This window comes from Carassius carassius, chromosome 35 (assembly GCF_963082965.1).
Source record: "Carassius carassius chromosome 35, fCarCar2.1, whole genome shotgun sequence".
Taxonomy (NCBI): domain Eukaryota; kingdom Metazoa; phylum Chordata; class Actinopteri; order Cypriniformes; family Cyprinidae; genus Carassius; species Carassius carassius.
This window is the reverse complement of record NC_081789.1, coordinates 1,676,486-1,698,915: the sequence shown is the minus strand read 5'-3', so window position 1 is coordinate 1,698,915 and position 22,430 is coordinate 1,676,486. Positions and strand designations below refer to the sequence as shown.

Here is a 22,430-nt window from a genome sequence, read left to right as displayed (position 1 = left end):
ACTTATGGCCCCTGTTAACAGACATAAGCATGGTGATCTGTTCTCAGGGATGGTCAGGGAAGCAATCGCCGGATCAAAAGCATGCTGGGCAAGGCACAGAGGCAGAGTCGAACTCAGTGCTCCTAAAACAGGTGTAAAGTAAAGTAGGTGCTTTTGCCTCTGCACTGAGCAGTTTGCTGTGTTGGAAGGTTGTTTCTTGTCCCTAGACTGCTTCTAAATCACATTTGTTCTGGCTCTGTGCTGGATTCTGGGTACAGGGAAAGGAGGCAGCAGCTGTCATTTGGAGCAAGAGCGAGGTGGTGTTACTAAAGCCATTCCAGATGGAGAATGAGGCACAAACATTGAAAAACATACACAACAGTGCCCACATACTGTTGAGAACAGAAGATTTCAAAAACTGAGCTGTAAAAAGATGATGTATGTAATTTCTCTCCTGATGGTTGATTGCCTTCAGGTTCTGTGGTGCATTCAAAACATTGCTGTTTGTCTGAGAATCCTAACCAGCCTAACAGTAACAGTTTAACCAATGACATGAGTTTGGGGTGTGGCTATTAGTTGGATCGACCAATAAAGTATTTTTGTAAAACCTGTTTGAAAACAGTTATTATTAGACCATCTAATTGAAAAAGGCCTTCTAGAGGAGAGCTCAACAATGTTGCATATTATGTCCAGTAGCACGTCTGAGCTCTGCTATCCACATTAATTTTATAGTTCTGAAACAATTGTTGTTGTTCTGTATTTTCCACAGTCATGCCTTTTTCACTTTTTGGCACACATTTCATCCCCTTATTTTCTCCTTGGCCCTCTAACCCTCTCGCATGACACTGAGGAGCTTGAGGTTGTAAAGTGCTCCGGCTAATGAGAAAGATTAAAGCGGTGTGAATATTTCTGCATGTGTGTGTCAGGGCAAGGGGTTTTCCGCCACTGAAGTGCTTCACCTTGGCCCGTCTGTTGGAAGGACAGGCTGATTGAAAAGCTCTCTCTCTCAGTGACATCTGCTGTCCTCCCTGCTGTTCTGTCACTGGCTTGATTCATGTCCTCCTCGTTCTCTTGCTCTCCGTCTCTCTCTCAGAAAGCCTAGGCACTTCGCCGCTCAGCGTGAGCTTATCTATGAGGGGAGGAGAGAGTGATGAAGAAGGGAAGTAGGGAAGAAAAGGAAGAGAGTGTTAGAAAGTGAGTAGATGAAGAGAAGGCAGAAGGGCAGACAGGATAAAAAAGTGGAATATTAAAAAAAAAAAAAAAACACTACAGGATGTTTGAGTTATAGTTGTATAAATGGTGCTTAGAAGAAGGAATAACCAAAATCAATTAGAAATTAAGAAAGATGTAGCAAACTTCCACCATTGTCGAAGTAAAGCACAGAAAAAATCTTAAAAATCTTTCCACTGACAGAAGAATGATGAGAAGATTCTAAAGAGAATCTGGCAAAGGTGTCTCCAGCTTTCCACACAGAGCAGGTTTCCCGATATGGAAGTTTCTATTAAAACTAAAGTTTCAATTTTCTGCTGGGATCCATGAGTTAATAAACTGAGTAAATCTTGTTTTGTTTTGTTCAAATCTTGTTGTTCATTTCTGTTTTGTTACAGCTCAGATGTTCATAAGTATAGGTTTACAAGTTGCATGCATAAAGAACAATTTGTTAATCTCCCCTCTGGATATGACTTTGTGCTGTGATAATCTAATGTAAGAAAAAAACGTTGTAAAGGAAAACTGCATTTAGATAGCTTTGAGGCCATATGTTCTTGCATGCATGGACAGGGCGAGATGTTTCAATTCAGAGGCCCATATATGGAATCCAAGAATTTACGAGAAACACAGAGAAAGAGTGAAGGAGGAATAATTTTCACTGCTCAGGAACCAAGAGTTGAGGTTCTCAGCAAGAGTAGTTAAAGATCTGTTTTGAGACAACCTGGTTTTTTAAGATCCCCTAGAGAACATCAGAAGGGCTTAAGCTTTAACTGATGTGGTCCTGTTGGAGAGCTAATGCACTGTCATGTCTGCACATGCTGGCCTTGTTTAGTTTGCTGCCAGAGCCGCAAATGGCCCTTTATTTTTGATTGATGGGGCTCCTGCCCAGCTATGGTTCAGCCCACACCGCTCCGAGCTTAAGGGACCAGTTGGATGGGGATTAAGGTTTGACAAGGTTCAGCTCCGCTTGGTCCCCATGCTAAAATGGCAAACTGAGTTTTTCAGCTTGTGTTTTAAAAAAAAAAATGTTTTTTTTTTTGTGTGTAAATTTAGGCTGTGAGATCTTGTTTTAAGAACTTAACTTTCATCTCACTATTATTGGTTTGCTTCAGTTTAGGTGCAGCCGAGGGCTGTCCATTTTCATTTTGATGAATGGGGCAAAGGCTCTCTGATTGAGAGCCTTTGCCCCATTCGCCTGCACTTTTTGTTTGCTTTTCTTTTGGTCTTGTCTTTCAGCAGGTTGGTGTTCATTTTAGGGGGTTTGTTGGAGTGCGAATGTGGCACTTTTCTCACACTATAATTCACAATTAAATATAACATGTCCCAAAAGCAGCAAACTGTTGTTTTTAAATCAACCCCTTGGTGAGATGTTTGTGGTGTTGTAATGTTTCAGCCTCGATGCCAGCTTAAGTCTGTCAGTCCCTCCTTACCTTTCCTCTCCTCCAGTTTCCAGCAGGTCTGCTGCTCATAGCATGTATACTGAGCTAATTATCTTTCAAAAGGTCTCCAAGTTGGCAGTGGCAGTGTGGATTTGTGAATTTAGAGGTCATTTTGCCCTCCAAACATTGGCATCAGTGCTTTGATCAAACTGCCGGATGACAAGACACCACACATATGCATGCACACACTTTGATACAAGCACATTGCCCGGGCCACAGCAGAATGCACCGGAATTGCAATGGAAAGAAAACAACACACCACCTGGCTCTCTCAGCCCTATGGCCCTATGGAGTATGTACAACCCGAATTCCGGAAAAGTTGGGACGTTTTTTAAATTTTAATAAAATGAAAACTAAAAGACTTTCAAATCACATGAGCCAATATTTTATTCACAATAGAACATAGATAACATAGCACATTTTTAAACTGAGAAAGTTTACAATTTTATGCACAAAATGAGCTCATTTCAATTTTGATTTCTGCTACAGGTCTCAAAATAGTTGGGACGGGGCATGTTTACCATGGTGTAGCATCTCCTTTTCTTTTCAAAACAGTTTGAAGACGTCTGGGCATTGAGGCTATGAGTTGCTGGAGTTTTGCTGTTGGAATTTGGTCCCATTCTTGCCTTATATAGATTTCCAGCTGCTGAAGAGTTCGTGGTCGTCTTTGACGTATTCTTCGTTTAATGATGCGCCAAATGTTCTCTATAGGTGAAAGATCTGGACTGCAGGCAGGCCAGGTTAGCACCCGGACTCTTCTACGACGAAGCCATGCTGTTGTTATAGCTGCAGTATGTGGTTTTGCATTGTCCTGCTGAAATAAACAAGGCCTTCCCTGAAATAGACGTTGTTTGGAGGGAAGCATATGTTGCTCTAAAACCTTTATATACCTTTCAGCATTCACAGAGCCTTCCAAAACATGCAAGCTGCCCATACCGTATGCACTTATGCACCCCCATACCATCAGAGATGCTGGCTTTTGAACTGAACGCTGATAACATGCTGGAAGGTCTCCCTCCTCTTTAGCCCGGAGGACACGGCGTCCGTGATTTCCAACAAGAATGTCAAATTTGGGCTCGTCTGACCATAAAACACTATTCCACTTTGAAATAGTCCATTTTAAATGAGCCTTGGCCCACAGGACAGGACGGCGCTTCTGGACCATGTTCACATATGGCTTCCTTTTTGCATGATAGAGCTTTAGTTGGCATCTGCTGATGGCACGGCAGATTGTGTTTACCGACAGTGGTTTCTGAAAGTATTCCTGGGCCCATTTAGTAATGTCATTGACACAATCATGCCGATGAGTGATGCAGTGTCATCTGAGAGCCCGAAGACCACGGGCATCCAATAAAGGTCTCCGGCCTTGTCCCTTACGCACAGAGATTTCTCCAGTTTCTCTGAATCTTTTGATGATGTTATGCACTGTAGATGATGAGATTTGCAAAGCCTTTGCAATTTGACGTTGAGGAACATTGTTTTTAAAGTTTTCCACAATTTTTTTACGCAGTCTTTCACAGATTGGAGAGCCTCTGCCCATCTTTACTTCTGAGAGACTCTGCTTCTCTAAGACAAAGCTTTTATAGCTAATCATGTTACAGACCTGATATCAATTAACTTAATTAATCACTAGATGTTCTCCCAGCTGAATCTTTTCAAAACTGCTTGCTTTTTTAGCCATTTGTTGCCCCCATGCCAACTTTTTTGAGACCTGTAGCAGGCATTACATTTTAAATGAGCTAATTAAGTAGATAAAAGTGTAAAATTTCTCAGTTTAAACATTTGCTACGTTATCTATGTTCTATTGTGAATAAAATATTGGCTCATGTGATTTGAAATTCCTTTAGTTTTCATTTTATTAAAATTTAAAAAACGTCCCAACTTTTCCGGAATTCGGGTTGTAATTCCAGGAACTTGCTTTTTAAAGATAACGGAAAGGGAGGAAATGAAGTGAGAATGTACATGATAATAAATTAGGACACAGAATGAGTAAGAAAACAAATTGCGAGGTGTTGAAACAAATGTCTCTTTTGTTCTCCATCGTCTCTTATGTAATCAGAAATCAGCATCTAAAGGGCATGTGTCCCAATTCCTTGTCTCACTGTTGACCATGACACTGTTCCCATGAGGTATGATGCTGACTTGGTCAAAGGCAGCACTTTGTAAATTCCCTGCCCCCATCTGCTGTCTACATTGTACAAGCCTGGAGGAAGGGGGCAAGACACGCAAGGAAAGAAAGTTAATTGAATTACTCCCAGTGCAGTTATATGCACAGTTTTCCTATAGAAGAAACACAAGACATTAGAGGAAAACTTCAAGTGACCCATGACGTAGACCTGGGGGACCTCCCGCTCTCATCCATGAGCCTGAAGCACAATCTCTCTCAATCTGTCTCTTTCTGTCTTCCTTTCTCTTTCCCTCATGGATGCCACCCACTGGTTTACCTCTAGTTGACCCCCTTAAGTATTCTGTTAATTACTAACTTGAGAGTACATATTAGACTGCAGTATGCATTTGGGACAGATAATTTAGTAATAGTTGTTTTCTTTACAGAAGCTCATTGTCTCATTGCACAATCATTATTTTTGCCTGATTTAAACCCTACTCTGAAAGTCACTAGAGGTCCTTTCGCACCGCTTTAGTTCCAGAACTAAATGTACAGTACTAAAGTACTGGGACGATTTTGCGTGAACTAATTCCCAGTACCATTTAACGGGTTGCATTTGAACCGACCGTGTGTACTAGGATGTGACATAAGCCAGTCGACAGCGACACTATTGAATTGTTACGTCACAGTTTGTACCAGTTGCAGTGGTTAGATCCTAATCCTAAAGAGTAGGAGCTAATTTGGTTCTTGAACAAGGCAGTCTGGTACTAAAATCGCACCTAGTTCCTGCGGTGCGAAAATGCCCAAAAGTGAGTAGTTCCACAATTAGTTCTGGTACTATGAAAAAGTTCCTTTGGTGTGAAAGGCCCTTAAGTCATACCCTTGTCATCAGTTTAACACTATGCCAAATTTGATTTGTGGTTATTTTGTTGAACAATGCACATATACATACATCTATAATAATTGTCTGTTCTTTTTCGTTTTTGTTGTTGGACTAGTGACATGGGTCAGACATTCTAGCCTGCGGGATCTCAGAATAATTAGTATTGTAATTAGCATAGCAAAAGGTATTACCTTAAAGCTGACCCTGATTATCTCTGCAGATAATAGGAATGCATTTAGCCCTCATTAGCGGAGGCTGACATCACCTTTTACCACTGCAGAATCAGCAGCAGCCCAAAGGTGCGAGACACTGGTTGAATGGGTGCATTTTAGGTGAGGGGGGGGGGGGGGTGTATTTTTAATAGAGGATAGTGCACATCTGCCCCTGACCCCCACCAGCCACCTTCCTCCCTCAAACTCAATCCACGTCCTTTTCTATAGCTTGACTTTTCATCTTCTTAACCATGGACCCATCTCCAGAGGGCTGGGGCCACTCTGGCTCAGTAATAATACCCCCTATCAAATGTCAAGGTGGGACAAATGGTGGCTATTCTCTTAGTAATGGCCAGTGAAATGGGCTCCTGACAGAGACCGAATGAAGACCTGTGTCCCTTGTAGTGCAACTTCTTTTTCCATTGTCCTGTTCTTGTACTAATGGTGATTTTGTTCGCTCTTTCTCTCCAATGTACAACAACAGTGACTACATATTATTTAAATTGTATTTTTAGCTGAATCCTATGCAAACATGTTATATCATACAGCACTAGTTCTCAAAACATTAGATATCAATACGTCATCAAGTGGTGACCTAACCCAAAATTTAAGTACTGCCTTCGATGTATGGTTATGCATTTTGTAAAAAAAAAATAATAATAATAAATAAAAATATATATACATTAGCTCTAGCAAAGTTAATAACTTATTTTTTCTAAACTGCAGTAGGTTTGCAGAAGTTTTCTCCACCATGTCATTGCTACACTCTGGTTAAACTTTTGAGGTAAAGTTAAGCCAGTTTAGTGCAGTTCCTCGTCATATCCTGTCAGTGGATGACACACAGATATATACTGTATCCTGCCCTGCTGGTTTAATACAAAACTTTCTCAATCTCCTTCATCTGTGTTTATATTGAGTCATTTGGAAATTGTACATTAGCGAAGAAGTGAGACACTCTGATGTAGACTAACTGAGCTCTGTTCTGTGGCTCGCTTAGTGTATGTGTTTCACTTAATCAGTAAGTGCATATTAGCCATTTTGCCTCCTGGGCACAACTCTAATTAATTGCTCTTGCTCCTTCCTCCAACGAGAACAGGATGTTAGATTCTAAATGAGGGCATTTTATGGTCTAATATGCCTTCTGTGTTTCTTCGAATTCTAACCCATAAAGCTTTCTGTTTTCCAGCAAAATTGCTTTAATGGATAATGACAGATGATGGAACGAGGAGAGGCATAATTGTTTGCTGACGTGCACTGTTGTAGAGGAGAATTAATAATGTAGTGGTAGCACAGTGGCCTCTTTGTCTTGTGGTCCTCTCTGCTTTTTCCTGGCAAACATAAATCTCCAACAAGTTTGATTTGGTTAAGAGGAAGAACAAGTGCTTGTCTCAGAGTTGTAAACAAAAAAACTGGAAAGCTTGCTAACGGTGTTTCAATTTTTTGCCAGAGCAATCTTGAATCTTATGGTATACCTTCTCTGCCTTTACTGCTACCTCTTTCATCTGATTATTTGCCTATTATTAAAGACTGTAGTGAAACTGCTTGTAGTGCAGCTCGCAATAATTCCCTCAAAATACTAGAATTCATTAATTTGATTGTTGGGAATCTGTGTCTCTCCGAACAGCCTAATTAGCAGTGCTAATGAAAGCAGACATGCTAAATCCATCAATGTTAATCATAATTGCCATTTATGAAAGCGTGTGGTGTGATCTCCTGCACTGCACCCATTCAAAATTGATTAGCATCTAAAAATATGTCTCAAAGATTAAGCATGATGCTTAAGACCTCTCTGCAATTGTGGCCACTGGGGCTGGGTTGGAGTAATTTACTCTCATGAAATTGAAAAGTATTGAACTGCTTGACATGTCCACACCCTTCGCCAGCCCTACACCACATGCACTGTGTGCCACCCATTATTAAATGGTTCTACTTTAATCACTTGGGTTTAGGGATGAAGGATGAAGGGTGGATGTTTGGATAGACACATATGTCACTGGGGAACATCAGGCATTATTTGCACCTATTTTTAAAATATGTTCTATTCATTCAGATGTTGACAAGAACTTGGGAACAGATCAGAAGACAAAGTCTATTTGAGGTCAACAGCATACATGCATTTTGTAAAAGTGCTTTCACACCTGAGATTAAAGGGTTAGTTCACCCAAGAATGAAAATGTGTCCATCTTCTACCCACCTTCTAAGCATCCTAGGTGTATGTGACTTTCTTCTTTCAGAATAATCCAATCAAAGTTATATAAAAAATTGTCCTTGTTCTTCCAAGCCTTTCAATGGGGGTAAGCGGGTATTTGTTGTCAATAGTTCAGAAGACGTGAAATAAAGTGTGGGAATCTGTTATAAAACATCCCTCACCGCGGCTCCAGGGGGTGAATAAAGAGCCTGTAGTGAATCCATGCATTTTTGTAAGATAAATATCCAGATTTCAAATGTAGTTAACAGTTTTTTTCTCACTTCTGCTGACTGTGTGGGACCGAAACTATACTGTATTCTTTCGAGACAAAAAATAATGTAATTCTCAACAGAACTTGTTTCAACCAGTCAAAAGATATAGTAAAAAATAAACAAAAGCACCACTAAGCCGTTACTCAGTTATCATAAAACTCAGGGCTAACTTCTTAGCCATAGCCTCAAGTCATGGGCCCTTCCTCTACACACTGCAACAGTCACATGTAAGCTAATAACTCCATCAGGGAGTGTTTTCATTCTCTGTACCATTGCAATGGACTCTGGTCCCAACCCCATCTCCTTTTTTTTTTGCCTGTCTCACCAACATTTTGAGTGACAGCAGTGAGGTTATTATCGTTCCAAATGCAGCTAGTGGCTCCAGAGCCCATTACAGTAGGATTGGTTAACGCTTGTCACATACTATGGAGAACAGTAGACCGTTATGGTGAGCGAGCTGCTACCTTGTCCCCTAAAGGCTTGAGATGTTAAAATAAAAAAATCCAGCTCCCTTCATAGGAAATTTTAACCTTGTTCGACATGGGCATCTATGTGACAGTTTGTTGGTGTTATTTTTTGCACATGATGTTTGGGTCAGAGTCCCTCAACAGCTTTACTTGTTTACACTTTCTTGAAGACAACAATGACTTGTAACAATGACTCAGCCATCTCCATCTCAAAAGATGAAATAAAAAAAGAGTGATTGTTTTGAAAAGGGCACGTCAAACCTAATCTTTCTCTGTGGTGATGGGTAAAGTGTATTGCTCTATTGTAGACCACGCTGGAGATTGGTGTCACCTCTTTCATATTTATTTATATGATTATGGGGGGTGTAAGTAAGAGACACTATCAAACCCTGAGTCTGTGGTACATTGTTAGCTTGTGGTTAATTGTTTTAACCATTCTGGATTGCGTAGCCATTACTATCCCCCCGGACTGTCTTGTCTTTAACATTGCAAGGCAGTGAAGTGAAGGTCTCTGAGAATTAGATTCATCCTTTTTGTTTTAATTTCCCCTTTGGATTGGCAGACTATTTTCACCACTATTATGGTTGAATGTGTATGTGTGAGTGAAGGGGCTTCAGAGACTTCATGGAGGTTCACAATCCCTAACAACAGCCCAGTGGTATAGGCCAAAAGATTTTGTAGAATCGAAGAGGGCAAAGATAGACAGAGAGAGGAGGGGAATGCATTAAAAACAATCTGTTCGCTGTCTCTTCTGGAGTGGTAAAATGAAGCAGGCGGAAACCAGGAGGAACAACGATATGGTTTAAGTCCTGGGGCAGGTGGAGAGGCGTCTGGTCTGAGAAATTAGGACTGTATACTTGGTGAAAATGCTTTACACCTCTCTTCTTTGCTTCAGGGTCCAAATTCCATTTTAAAATTGGTCCCTGCTGTTTTTTCTTGATCTGTTAACGGCGAATTCAATTTTGCTTTTTCAGACCCCCGCAAGTTCCCACAGAAATAGATTATCAAATACTGCTCTCCACAGACCTCTCTGGGAAAAAGTCTTGTAATGTCTTGAATGTAAAATGGCCTCTGCAGTCAATCCCATAATGCCATGCACATGATTAGCAGGGCCAAGTTGGTACTGAGGATCCACTGAGCTTGAGGAATGGTATGAAACTGTGCAGTAGTTTTTAAAAACAGAGATGAAAATGTGGCTAGAATGCTTAAAGACATTTTTTTTTTACCTGAGCAGCACTGGCCTTGAGGCAACTACTGCAGTTCCATCTGCATCTTATTCTAATACCTCCCACTCCAGCTTTACAAGGTCCATCTGTGTTAGGGAATAAGTGCCGCGCCTGACTAAAAAAATGCAATAAACAAGATTTCTGAAGGTGCTAAGACTTTATGTGCAGGCAGGAGAAGCCTGCTGTTTTTCAAAGCTGCAGCAAAAAGGATGTCTTGAGGAGAGCTTGTAGTACAGTATAATGTTACCTCTGTTGTGACTATGGTTGTGAAACGGTGACTGTGATTCTGTGACAGACTGCCAAGATCCGATAACACACCTTTGATTCTCACGGCACCACTGAGAAGGAAACAACTTCTTAAACCCCCAAATCTTTGGCTGGATAACGCTTGCATCAATTTTTCAAAGGTCTGGTCACGCTTGGCTTTACCTAGGTGGGATTTAAAGTAGAGAGAAAATCTGTGCTTGCGTGTGTGTTTCTCTCTAGGTGGAGGTATCATTCAGCAAGCCATAAGAGCAGGGAAAAATTACCAGCTGAAAGAGGAAGGAGAGAACAGAACAGACAAATCTGAACAAGACCGATGCTCTCCATCTTGAGCTTGGATGCTACTGTCAAAAATCTTTACACATTACCGCACCAAAGAGACCAATCCAGAACAATCTCTGATTTACAACAAAGTGCACTCCCTTTTTTAAAAGAGTGAATTTGGTTAGGATTTTCCAGCAACTCTCACATCTGCCTATAATAATAATGTGTTTTACTCAAGTACAGCATGTTGCTGAAACAGTGTACTTGTTGAAACTGGAATAACATCCCTATCAAACAAATTGAAAACAAATCTTACCCCAGCAATAATCTAGGCCTAAAATCTAAAAGAAAGTTCTAATCCCAGTCCTTAGCCATCCCAAACAAAGGCCCTGTCCCGAATGTCACCTTAAATTATTTCAGTACACTTTTACAGTAAGTGCACACTTTGGTAACGTAATTCCATATATTGACTGTTGGGTTGGGTTGGGCAATGTATACAAATTTGTTATCAGACGATGTCTACAGTGAAACATCATGATGGACAATAAGATCAGCCGTGGTGGGGTGAGCGAGGGGGGTGTGATTTAGGTGGTGTGCCCGTAGCGTGAATCCTTATAAGGGAAAACAACAAAAGATTCCTAACACCATGTCTACACAGGATGCGAACAGCGCTGTGCGATGCAACAAAATACTGTAGAACCACTGATATATAATAGAGATTCATTATATATAGATCAGTCAATAGAATTCAGTATAATCAGTGATGCTGTCTACACTGGCTATGGCGCGGTGTGACACCACATATCCCTGACAGTAAACTGCAGCCACATTCTATTTATGACGTGCTGAAACAAATTTCTAATGATTTTCAACAGTCGCTTTTTCGCGTCCAGTGTAGAAGTCTATAGCTGATGTGGCACGGTGCCACACGACAACTGTCATGTCCGCTGTAGACATGGTGTAAGGAGATATGACAGATGCTCAGTATCACAGACAAACATATAATCTTGTGAAATGTGTGGTAAGTACTGCCTCTCCATAGTATGAATGAGTAGTGTATTCAAAAGGGGGGGTGGAATCACGGTGCCGGTGCAACATCGTGATATCTATCAGCCATCTGCAATGGACAATGGCATCGTCTATCGGCCCAACCCTACTGTTGGGTAATGTGGATTAGTGTATTCTCAGCAAAAGGCCATAAGATTCTTATTATAGCTGCAAAGAGACTGTTATGAAACATTTCACAAATGGGATGAAAGGTGGGATGAAGTTTTTTCTGCCACCAGAAAGGAAAGTAATGTCTATGTTGAGAACAACCTTTCTATTAACCAATCAGATTCTTGTTTTAGAGTTAAGGCTGGGGCTTTTGGAAGATTCTTACCAAATAATGTTATCCTTCTGTGTTTTAGGGATCGAGTAAGTCTAGGTATATTTGAGGACAAAGGATGTTGCTCCAAGAACATGTTTTGACTTGAGTACAAGGGTCTATGTCCAAACTGCACCAAAATGTTGTTGACGATCAGCATAACTATCACTCTAAGCATTTCTTCTCTTCATCTTCCCCTCTCTTCATCTTGACAAAACAGTCTATCAGAGAAGCATTTGGCCTAACTTAAGTAAGTCAAGCTCACCAGAAGGCTAGGCAAGCCAGAATGATGACAGAAAACAAAAGAAGTCTTTGAGAGTTAATGCCTGCTTTTTATGGCCTCTGTGCTGTAAAGGCAGTTAGTAAAAGCATAAGTGCATTGGCAGGATTACTGTGTAAATGTACCATGATGGGGCTGAAGGTAGACTGAGGACTCCTGCTCAGACTGATAAAGAAGAAGAAGAGAACAGAGCGTGTTTGTGTGGGTGCAAAAGTGCTGTTTCCACAGCTGGCCTTGAGAGGAAGAGGGCAGGGAATGAAAAACAGAACAGCGTGCAAAAAAATGGCACCAAGCACATAACAGTAGACCCAAGCCAAATAGAGTGAGGTCATAGCTCTGCAAAAGTCATCTGTGAACAACAAAGGTTCTGTTTATGTGTTTGCACATGGTTTTATTTGTATTGTGTTGATATTTGTGCTACTTACAAATAAAAAGGCAAAATACTTAAAAAAACATAATAAAATCAAACAATAAACTTTAATCATTCAAATATTTACGTGACAGTACAGTAAGTGTTTTGGACTTTCTTTACCTTTCAGTTTCAATGCATTTTCAGTCTATATGTAGCGTTACAGCAGTTGCACTCTCTTCTGCTGTGACTGATGGAGTTCTAGGCCTCTTCCATCAGGCCAGCCAAGCGGAGAGACACGGGTGAAGTCATCTCTACATTACCGCCCCCTCAGGGGACCCGATTTCAGAGAGCGGTACACTTCTCATATTCCGTCCCTTCCATTCGCACACATACGGTATCATGCCACCCCCAATGATGTGAAACAAACCAACCTTTATATCACTGAATGCACAGTATGAGACGCACCCAAAATCACTCTAGACACACTAACACAGAGACACACATTCTGCTGTCTGCGATACCTTTGATACATTTTCACACATGTCCTCCAATATGTGGCAGGTGCAATAGGCCATTGTCTTGAGTGGGGAGGTCTTCTGTTGCATATTTAGGCAATTGTGTACATTAATAATATATATATATATATATATATATATATATATATATATATATATATATATATATATATATCAGTATTTCAATACTCTCAAAATAATGAAATTATATTATGTACAAGCAAGATTTTGGTTATGCATCCCTAACAAGCTTGGAGAAACCAAACTGCGATTCTTTGAAAAGAAATAGAACGTTCTATTCCCCATGATGCTTTGCTCTCCTTTCCTCCCATCGTTCCCGCAGTTTATAGTGTCAGGGGTGATTAAATGCCATGGAAACAAGACCCTGCTGTCAGTCATATTCCATGCTGAGCCTATACCCAATTGAAATTCAGCATTATTATATCAGTATGTGTAGCGAATTGTCCAAACAGGCCTAACACAGTGGAGAATTTACATCAGCTTTAGTTTTTTCATCCCATCTCAATTGCTAGCTGAGGCAGGACCACCCACCCACTCTCGTCTTGTATTACAGACACAATATTAGTGTGCTTGTGTGTGTGCACATGGGTTTTTGTGTGTGCACTGCTGCCATTTTTGCAACAGTCTTCCAAACTCTCGCAGACTCAATTATGTGGTGGCACAAGCCAATAGGGTTGAAATTCTATTTTGAGGAGAATTGGAGCATGCATGTGTTTGTGTGCGTGCGTGTGTGTGTGTGTGTGTGTGTGTGTGTGTGTGTGTGTGTGGAGGCTACACCTGTTTTTTCTCATACTATAACTGTTGTTCCACTCACATACTGTCAAACCGACATGTAAAGGGTATCACCATCTTCTGTCATTCATATGCAGCAGTTTGTCTGCCCCTTTATTAGCTCTGTAACATGCACACTTCATGATACATTGCTCATCATTAGAGCTCAGAAAAAGAAAAAACAGGACACTTTTGTGGATGTAGAGTAAAATAAGTGCATAATAAGGCTAGTAAGGTTGTCCCCTTGGCATTTGAGATGTGTTTGTGCTTAACTCCTAGTATTTATAATTTCACTAGGGCAAATCACACATAAAGCTGGCTACTAATTCCCGGTGATATATAATTTATAAAAATAATATTTCATTGTTTTATTTATTATTCTTATATTGATTCAGTGTAACTGATTAACAAAGTCCTTGAAACAGTATATATAATTTAATCAAAATTTCTGTTATTTTCCTCACAAACTGCATAGAATGCCACAAAGGAACACCTCCTAAATCAAATGATTATTTTGAATGGTTTTTTTTTTATATTTGTGTGATTGGCAAAAAATTATAAAAAGGAAAAAATCAAATGCTTTTAGTTTTAACACACGCAGACATTCACTACTTAGTCTCTTTTTTAAATGCTTTTCCTTTTTTTAAGTATAAATATTTATTATATGTTAAATGCAAATAACAATATTCAGAACCTGTCAGTTCACTGAAACAAACTGAATGAACCGACTTTCTAAAATATGTAAAAAAAAAGTACACAGAGTTAATGTTTAGTTGAACTGATCATTGTCTCTCTCTCTCTCTCTGTGCAGATATGACTATGTGGAGGTGAGAGATGGAGTGGATGAGAGCGGCCAGCTGGTCGGGAAGTATTGTGGGAAGATCGCTCCCTCTCCTGTGGTCTCCTCTGGGAACCAGCTCTTCATCAAGTTTGTGTCTGACTACGAGACTCATGGCGCTGGCTTCTCCATCCGCTACGAGATCTTCAAAACAGGTGAGTAGAAAGAAAAAGAAAGTGATAGGTGAAAAGAAGCTACAACAACCCCACAGTGGATTTTAGAGCCATAACTATTGTTTTATAATAAGAAGGATATGTGCAAGGTAGGAATTAACTGTAGGAGAGCACAACAACCGTATAAGGAGAGATGTAAGCGAGGGAGAGCACTTTCTGATTTCTCTTTGTAAGTCCCTGTGGGTGAGCTGCTGAAGGGTAAAAGATCAGTTGATAATTTGGACTTGTAGACCTTCAGGGTCTATCGTTCTGGCATTGTCTGGCCTACAGAGACACACACAGATACACACTGAGGGACCGATGGTCTTATCTGGAGATGCCACGGCAATAAGCAGAAATTTCCTGTTGTTCAGATCTGTTTCCTGTGTTTGAGGTAGGGCTGGAGACTCAGAGAAAGTGAGAGAGAAAGCATGTTTGCGTAACCTCGGACAGGTGCAGCACACAAATACTGACCCTGGGCTGCCCTGTGTGTGACCTCAGGATGAGATGGATGATCCAGGGGGGTTATTTTAATCTTTATTGTCCGTTTGTGTCTAGTCATTCCCATAGAGAAGACAAATCACAAAGGAGATCTCTTTAAAATATGATAAAAAGCATGAAAAACACAGTAAAAACAGTAATATTGTGAAATATTACTACATTTTAAAATGGCTATTGTTTATTTGAATCTGTGTTAAAGTGTAATTTATTTCTGTGATGCTCCGCTGTATTTTCAGCATCATTCCTCCAGTCTTCAGTGTCACATGATCTTCAGAAATCATGATAATATGATGATTTACTGCACAAGAAACATTTCTGATTATTATCAATGTTGAACACAGTTGTGCTGGAAAGTTTTCAGGATTCTTCGAAGCGTAGAAAGTTCATAAAAACTGTTTTTGAATAAAGTATAAAGAATTGACCCCAAACCTTTGAATGTTTTTTTTTTTTTCTTTTTTTACCTAATCAAAATAACCCAACTTTCGTTTAATTGGATTAACTGGAATGCACAATGAAAAAAAACATGATTTAAAATATATATATATATGTAGTTAACAGTTATCTGTTTTTGCTAATTAACTCTTCATATTTGAATTTATATGTCATAGAATGCATCTGAGAACTCCTGAGCTATAAAAGAGTAACCCCGGAGCAATAGATGTTCCTCTGGGTTCCCATCCCACTGTTGCACCTCCACACACTTTGCCTCATCAATAACATCAATAAGTTTCCCACAGTATTCCATTATCTCAGTGCTGCTTTTCCTAAACTCGTCTTCTTGATGTGTCTGATTGGAAATGACGATCCTCTGGAGAGAGCAAAGACGTCTGAAACATATCGACTCAGTGCAGTCAAGGGGTCGAGCAGACGCTCTCGGCCGGGATGGGCGTCCTCGCCCTGGGTGTGTTCCTCCAGAAAACCCTCTTAGTTTATCAGCATGGGTGGGCCACAGGATCCTGTGTGAACAACAAATACTGTTGTTTGCACTCCAGGACATGGGAATTTGTTGTGACTACGCAAACTCTGCAGAGCATACGTCAGCCTTATCAATTAAAGACAGAGAAGGATGGTGAGAAAGCAAAGGAAAGAACGTGAAAAGCAATAGGAAGAGTAATGAATGGTGAATAAAGAAAGGGAAACTGATTGGAAAACCTTGTCAACACCATCTGATCTGCATGTTTAAGACACAAGTACAAGTAATGATCACACACAGGTGTTGAAACAGGTGTGCAGGTATTCAAATGTGGGATGATTATAAGAATGTAACATTGTTTAAAATGAGATTATACTCATTTCAAGCTGCTGCTGCTACATTTGGAGAGGTAAGCTGTGGATTAGAGCAGGTTTCACACACATCCGCAGCGTGTGGGCTGGATCGCTAGAAGCAGCAGTACAGCAGAATGTCTAATTATGTCTAAGGTACACAGTGTATTTTGTGAGTTTTACAGAGCTCTCAGATGGCTAGACTGATTTCAGAATAGGCATCTTCAACTTCAGCTGCTTATATATGTTTTTAAAGCAATTAGCCACGAGAGACCATGCATTACAGTGATTTTACTCTGCCCTGTCCTTAAGAACACCACTTAACTGTGCTTAAATCACTTTAACATGCATATTGAGTGGCTTATTGCTTTTATAAAATGCCAGCAACAGCAATATAAAAAATGGAAGTATTCAATATAGATAGATAGATACTCATTCTTTTGGAATGCATATAAAGAATAATGGGGGAGATTTTAGACAAGCAAGGAGAAAAAAAAGAGAGAGTACTGTAGAGAGCTAATTCGAAGACTACAAGAGAAAGAGAGAATAAACGTAGAACACAAAAGAAGAGAAGAATCTATTCAGGGAGAAAGTGTGAAAGTGACAAAGAAAGTGAGGGAGAGAAGATGAGGTGAAGAGAGGGCGAGAAAGCCTGGGAGCTACGCACACACACAACACACACACACACAGGAAAGATAAGAGATGAGAATCTCTCCACCACAGCTATCTATGAATGCAATCAAGCCTGACCCAAGCACTAACCCACACTGGACAGCATGGATCTCTAACGAAGAGCTGTCCTCAGGGGGCTTTCAGAGCGCTACGGTTTCACAGACACCGTGTTCTTTCTCTCAGAGTTCCCTTACACCATCCTTAACAAGGGGCTTTTAGATGATTTTTAGAAACTTGTGTATCCCATCCGTAAAGAAGAGGAGTCTGTAGTTATCATGTCATCCTGTCTTGCCGTGGCATCCCCAAAATGGCCTTTCTTAGGGTTGAGGGAGACATGCGTTTTTAGTTAACAGCTCTGCAATTTTCAGAGCCACATCAAGTGAGAAGAGAGGCTGATGTTTCACAAGTGGAGCGTAAGGCGTGGATGTGGGAGAGAAGGATGGAGAAGTAATTTATCCTCGCTCAGAGACAGTGTAGAAGGAGGGGAATGTGGAAGCCTGTTTCCACCTCTGAGTAAAAAACAAAAGGTAACTGTGAGAATAAATGTACATAAAATCGCAAATGCTAGAAATAAGATAAGACTTGAAAACGGGCTTCCATATGTGATGCACCACTAATAGAAAGATGAGCGCTTCATGTGGCAGCTGTAGGAATAAAAGTCAAAATGTATGTAACTGTTGCAGATTTTATTGATCTTTTGAAACAGGAAGTCTTCTTGTGAATCCAACCCTGGTTCACATGCTAATGGTGACATTTCTGCAAAATGATATTACACTGGTTCTTGCATGTCTCACAACACTTTTAGAGTGGTTTTAATATTCTAAGAGTCTTTAGTCTTATATGAAATAGATAAATGTGAATCTGGTAAAGCTCTTGCATTTGAAAATAATGTATACATTAACAAATAGATAAAAACACATTGGCTGTGGCAACCATGCCACTTTATGTTAAGGGTTTTCGGTTCATAAAATAGTATTGTGCAACAAATCGTATTAAAATAAGATTGTTTATTAACTGATAACCTGCACCTGTAATTATTATTATTATTAATTTGTGTGACAAGGAATAAAAGTTGTTGATGTTTTACTGCCACTGGTGTTAATTTCAGTTGAAAACTTCAAAGAATTGTGTGTATAAAGTATAAAAGTACGCTTTTGGTGTGCTACATTTTCAGAAATGTAGTTAGAGGCACATTTTTCCAATGAATCCATGTGTGTACTTAAATTTGCATAAAGTTGCATTGCCGTTAGCAGTGAGCTCATCATCGCTAACTCATGTCTAGCTAGGCCATTCATCACTGAGATGTTATCTGAACGTCTTTACGATGGCACCTGTGTCAACAGTAGGACAAGGATGTTGTAAGGAGGGAAGCTTGTTCATTGTGTCCAGTTAAGTTGTCTTTTACAAGTTTAGTTGCTTTTTACAGGCCAGTGTTATAGGTCACATCTGGCAAGGCAAGCATGTCATTCTTCAAGCCCGTCTTCTAAATAAACCCCCCTACATTAACACTCAGAGCTAATGAAACCCAAGGCAGAATCTGTCTTTCTGTGCATTGCCCATTCTCATTCTCTAGGGGAACCATGAGCCGTGCTGGCTAAATGATGTGTCAGCAACTGTACTGTAGATTGTAAGTGTGTGTGTGTGTGTGTTCAGGGTAACCCCACAGCTGTGACTCCAGATTAATGTTTGTTGGAAAGTGTGGCCAAATTTTGCTTCTCAAACTCTCATCGCACCCATTAACCTGTCTTAGCATAGCGGCAAGGAAAGGTGTGTGTATGTGTGTGTCCAGATTAATTATTCTCCCTGCAGATAGATGCAATGTAAACAAAAGCGATTAGCTCACTAGACCCAGAACACCTCCAGCCATTTCTGTTTCAGCATTACATAAATATTTGAGGTATGCCAAGGGATCTAGTAATATAGATCTCTTAGCGTTAACATAGCTGTGTCAGCTCAGTTTTCAGTTCTGTGTATAGTGTTGCTAACAAACTACAAAAAAATAACATCGTCTATAGAGAACCCTTAGATAAAATAATAAGAATGGATACAAATACATGTATTTTAGTTTTATTTAAAACTATTAAAGTATTTAAACTAATTAAAAAATAGTATTTTTTTTATTTGCTATTGAAATTTTAATAGTGTTCATTTATTTTAGATATTTTTATTTAGATTTATTTTCATTAAGGTTTTAGTTTTAGTAATTTTAGTACCTAAACTTAGTTTATTTCGGTTGGTTTCAAAGGCAACATATAGAATATCAGCTTTATTTAAATAACATAAACTGTAGTCTATAGTTATTATTAACAAAAGCAACACTGATTCGAATATAATGTCTAAAACAGAGGGATACAGCTTCAGTAATATCTGGTTTTGATTATGTCAGAAGAACTAAAGATTAAATGTTCATTTCTAAATGACGGCAATGTGTAGACATGTTGTATTGTTAGATATACATCACTGAGGTCTCGTGGGGAGACCCCAAATGTAACAACAGTAAAGTTAATCTGAACGGAACATGAGGATTAAATCTCGGACACTTTGCTGGGTTTGTTTGCACTAAGGGGAGACCTGCAAGCGATCATTTTAACAAGCATTGCCTCTGGCCTGTTAAATAAACAGCATAATCCACAGAGGCGAAGCCTTCAGCCACTTCACCGCATTGAAAAGATAAGCCCTGTGTATATACGTTAGGGCGGAAAAGCAAAATAAATCGTACAAAAACTATCCGTTAATGTCGGAATTAGCTCTTAGCTGCTATGAATCAAGTCTGTGTTTTTTCAATTCCACTTCACTGCTCTCTCATAAATTCTGGTGTTTAAGTTTAAATTTAGCTCAGAACGACTTGAAAGTATTTGTGGCTGTGAACGGGAAGAGACTGAGAGAGAAAGCTGGATGACGCTCACAAAGCTTTATTTGTTTGGCTTGAGTTTACAGGCTTGAAGCTCCCTCTTGTAAAGTTTTTTTTTTTTTTCAACTACTTGCAAATAACTGCAGAAACAAACCAAGAGACATGGAAATGTGTGGATGTTTGAAGCATTTGCTGTTAGCAACAATAGCGACTGTCTGTGAATCGATATGAGACATGCATAATCGCAAATGCACACACATATACAGTACACAAACCCTAGAATCCCACCGCAATCTGTAAACAGCAGTGAAGCATTACAAAGCCAGTCACAGTCAAGAGCAGCAAAGCTACACAGTTAGTGGACCAACAACTCTCTATTATACTTCACACTCTATATTTAAGTAATCCACAGAGAGGCACTAAAACTACACAAGTGTGCCAATAACACATTGTAAAAAAAAAAAAAAAAAAAATAAATAAATAAATATATATATATATATATATATATATATATATATATATATATATATATATATACTTAATGTGTATTTTTGCATTAGAATTCAATGGGACGACTGTCAGATGTCATCAAAAATAACTAAACAAGGACATTGAGCAGTTATATCAACTATATTGCCCCTTTATGGTGATGCTGTCAATCAAAATGTTTCGGAATGCATTTCGGAACTCAACGCATTTGCTTTCATGTTCTTGCTCCGAATATGTTCTGGGTTGTTTTGCTAAAAAGATAATGTTATAGCATGCACTTTATAAATAGAGTGAGAACTGATGTAGGGGAAATGTGCTCTTATCTTGCAAAAGGAAAATGCAATTCCTTCTTGCCCGTGGAACAGCCACAGAATTTCTTCCTCTGTGAGAAGATTATCTTAAGAATAGTCTACAGAATTGAGTGTGTCTATCTGCAGTTGCTGGAACTCATGCAACTTTCAAAAACTTAAGATGAAAGTTGAACGTTTTTGGCTCCATCATCAAATTGTTCCTTTGAATTTCTTTATAAGCCTGCTAAGCCTAGTAACTTTTATTTCAACTTGGAAAGTGTCCGAGATACTGATTGTTCACCATTCAGCTGACAGTTTTCAACCCTAAACCCCAAAGTGTTTGTGCAATTGCCCTGTCCTGTCCATGTGACACCTTCTCTTCATGTATAATTGCTGACACCCAAGGTTTCAGTAGATTAGAATGGAGGCCTGTAGAGTTTTGGAAGGCCACGTTCATTGACTGCAACAGTTTTTTATTTATTTATTTTTTTTATGAAAGAAACTGTAATGATAAATGTCTGGAATTTTAAAGCTCTGTGAAAGGACTAAAAGTGTGGAATTTATGTCCTGCTGTTTAAAAACCAACCAAGTAGTGCACTAAATGTCAACTCACTTTAGCTTCAAATTCCCGTGCTGGTCATTTTCTTTAGAGCACAGGAAAAATGGAAAAGAAAGATAAAAAGAAGTAGTTAACAGGTTTTGTGGTAGAGTTTTTGATGACATTAAATTATGCACCCAAGGTTCCAAAATAACAGAACATGTTCTTCAACATTCCTTTAAAGCTGTGAAAAATACCTTTTTGTTTTTTCAATAATTGTTCCGTTCTTTCAAGAGTTGTTTGTTAGACTGTCCATTCATAACATTTAAAAAGGTGTAGTTCACCTAACAATGAAAATTCTGACATAGTTTACGTTCCATTGTGTCAAAGACCATATAACTTACTTTCTGTCATAGAACAAAATTGGAGATATGTAGTAGAATGTTCAAGTTGCACTCTTAGACATAAGAAAAGTACGTTTTTTGATGAGTAATGAGTTTTGATCTGTGGCTTCAGAAGATGATGTAGAACAGAAGTTGTACAGACCATTTTAATGATGCACCCTGGTCCCCATCTAATTTTTATGCAAGAAAGCAGTTTGAGAGTTCTTCAAGAGTTACCCTTTTGTCTTCCACTTTTAGTTTGTTTTGGTTTTTAGCCACAGTGACATCCTTATTTGTCATCTCTGTTCTGGTTCATGATCTTTAAACTTTTTCACCCACAGTAATAACCACGAGATCCCACACTCCATTAGGTGCAGTGCTGACGTAATGACATTTCAGCGTTGATGATCCAGAGGTGATCCTTTATGCATCACTCTGTAACAAGAGCATATTTACTCTTAGAGCGCTGAGCCTAATCATCACACAACAGCTTTAGCCGAGCAACCATTGTGTAAGTGCAAAGTAGTGATGCATGTGTGAACTTCACAACACACTGCATCCACAATCTAGTCCACCAGGGAGTTCTGGGTAAATGTTATGACTTGCTGCATGATATAAAAGTGTGTGTGCATTTATAA

At 39.4% G+C, this 22,430-nt stretch overlaps 1 protein-coding gene across 6 annotated transcripts in view; it reads left to right on the top strand.

Annotated features, from left to right (window-relative positions):
* Positions 1-22,430, top strand: part of LOC132115860 (neuropilin-1a) — a 64,141-nt gene that overhangs the window by 6,221 nt on the left and 35,490 nt on the right. For all 6 annotated transcript variants that reach the window (XM_059524246.1, XM_059524242.1, XM_059524244.1 and 3 more), the window contains exon 3: positions 14,627-14,808. In XM_059524246.1, the coding sequence (XP_059380229.1) occupies positions 14,627-14,808 (182 nt within the window). The remainder of the gene's footprint in view (positions 1-14,626; positions 14,809-22,430) is intronic.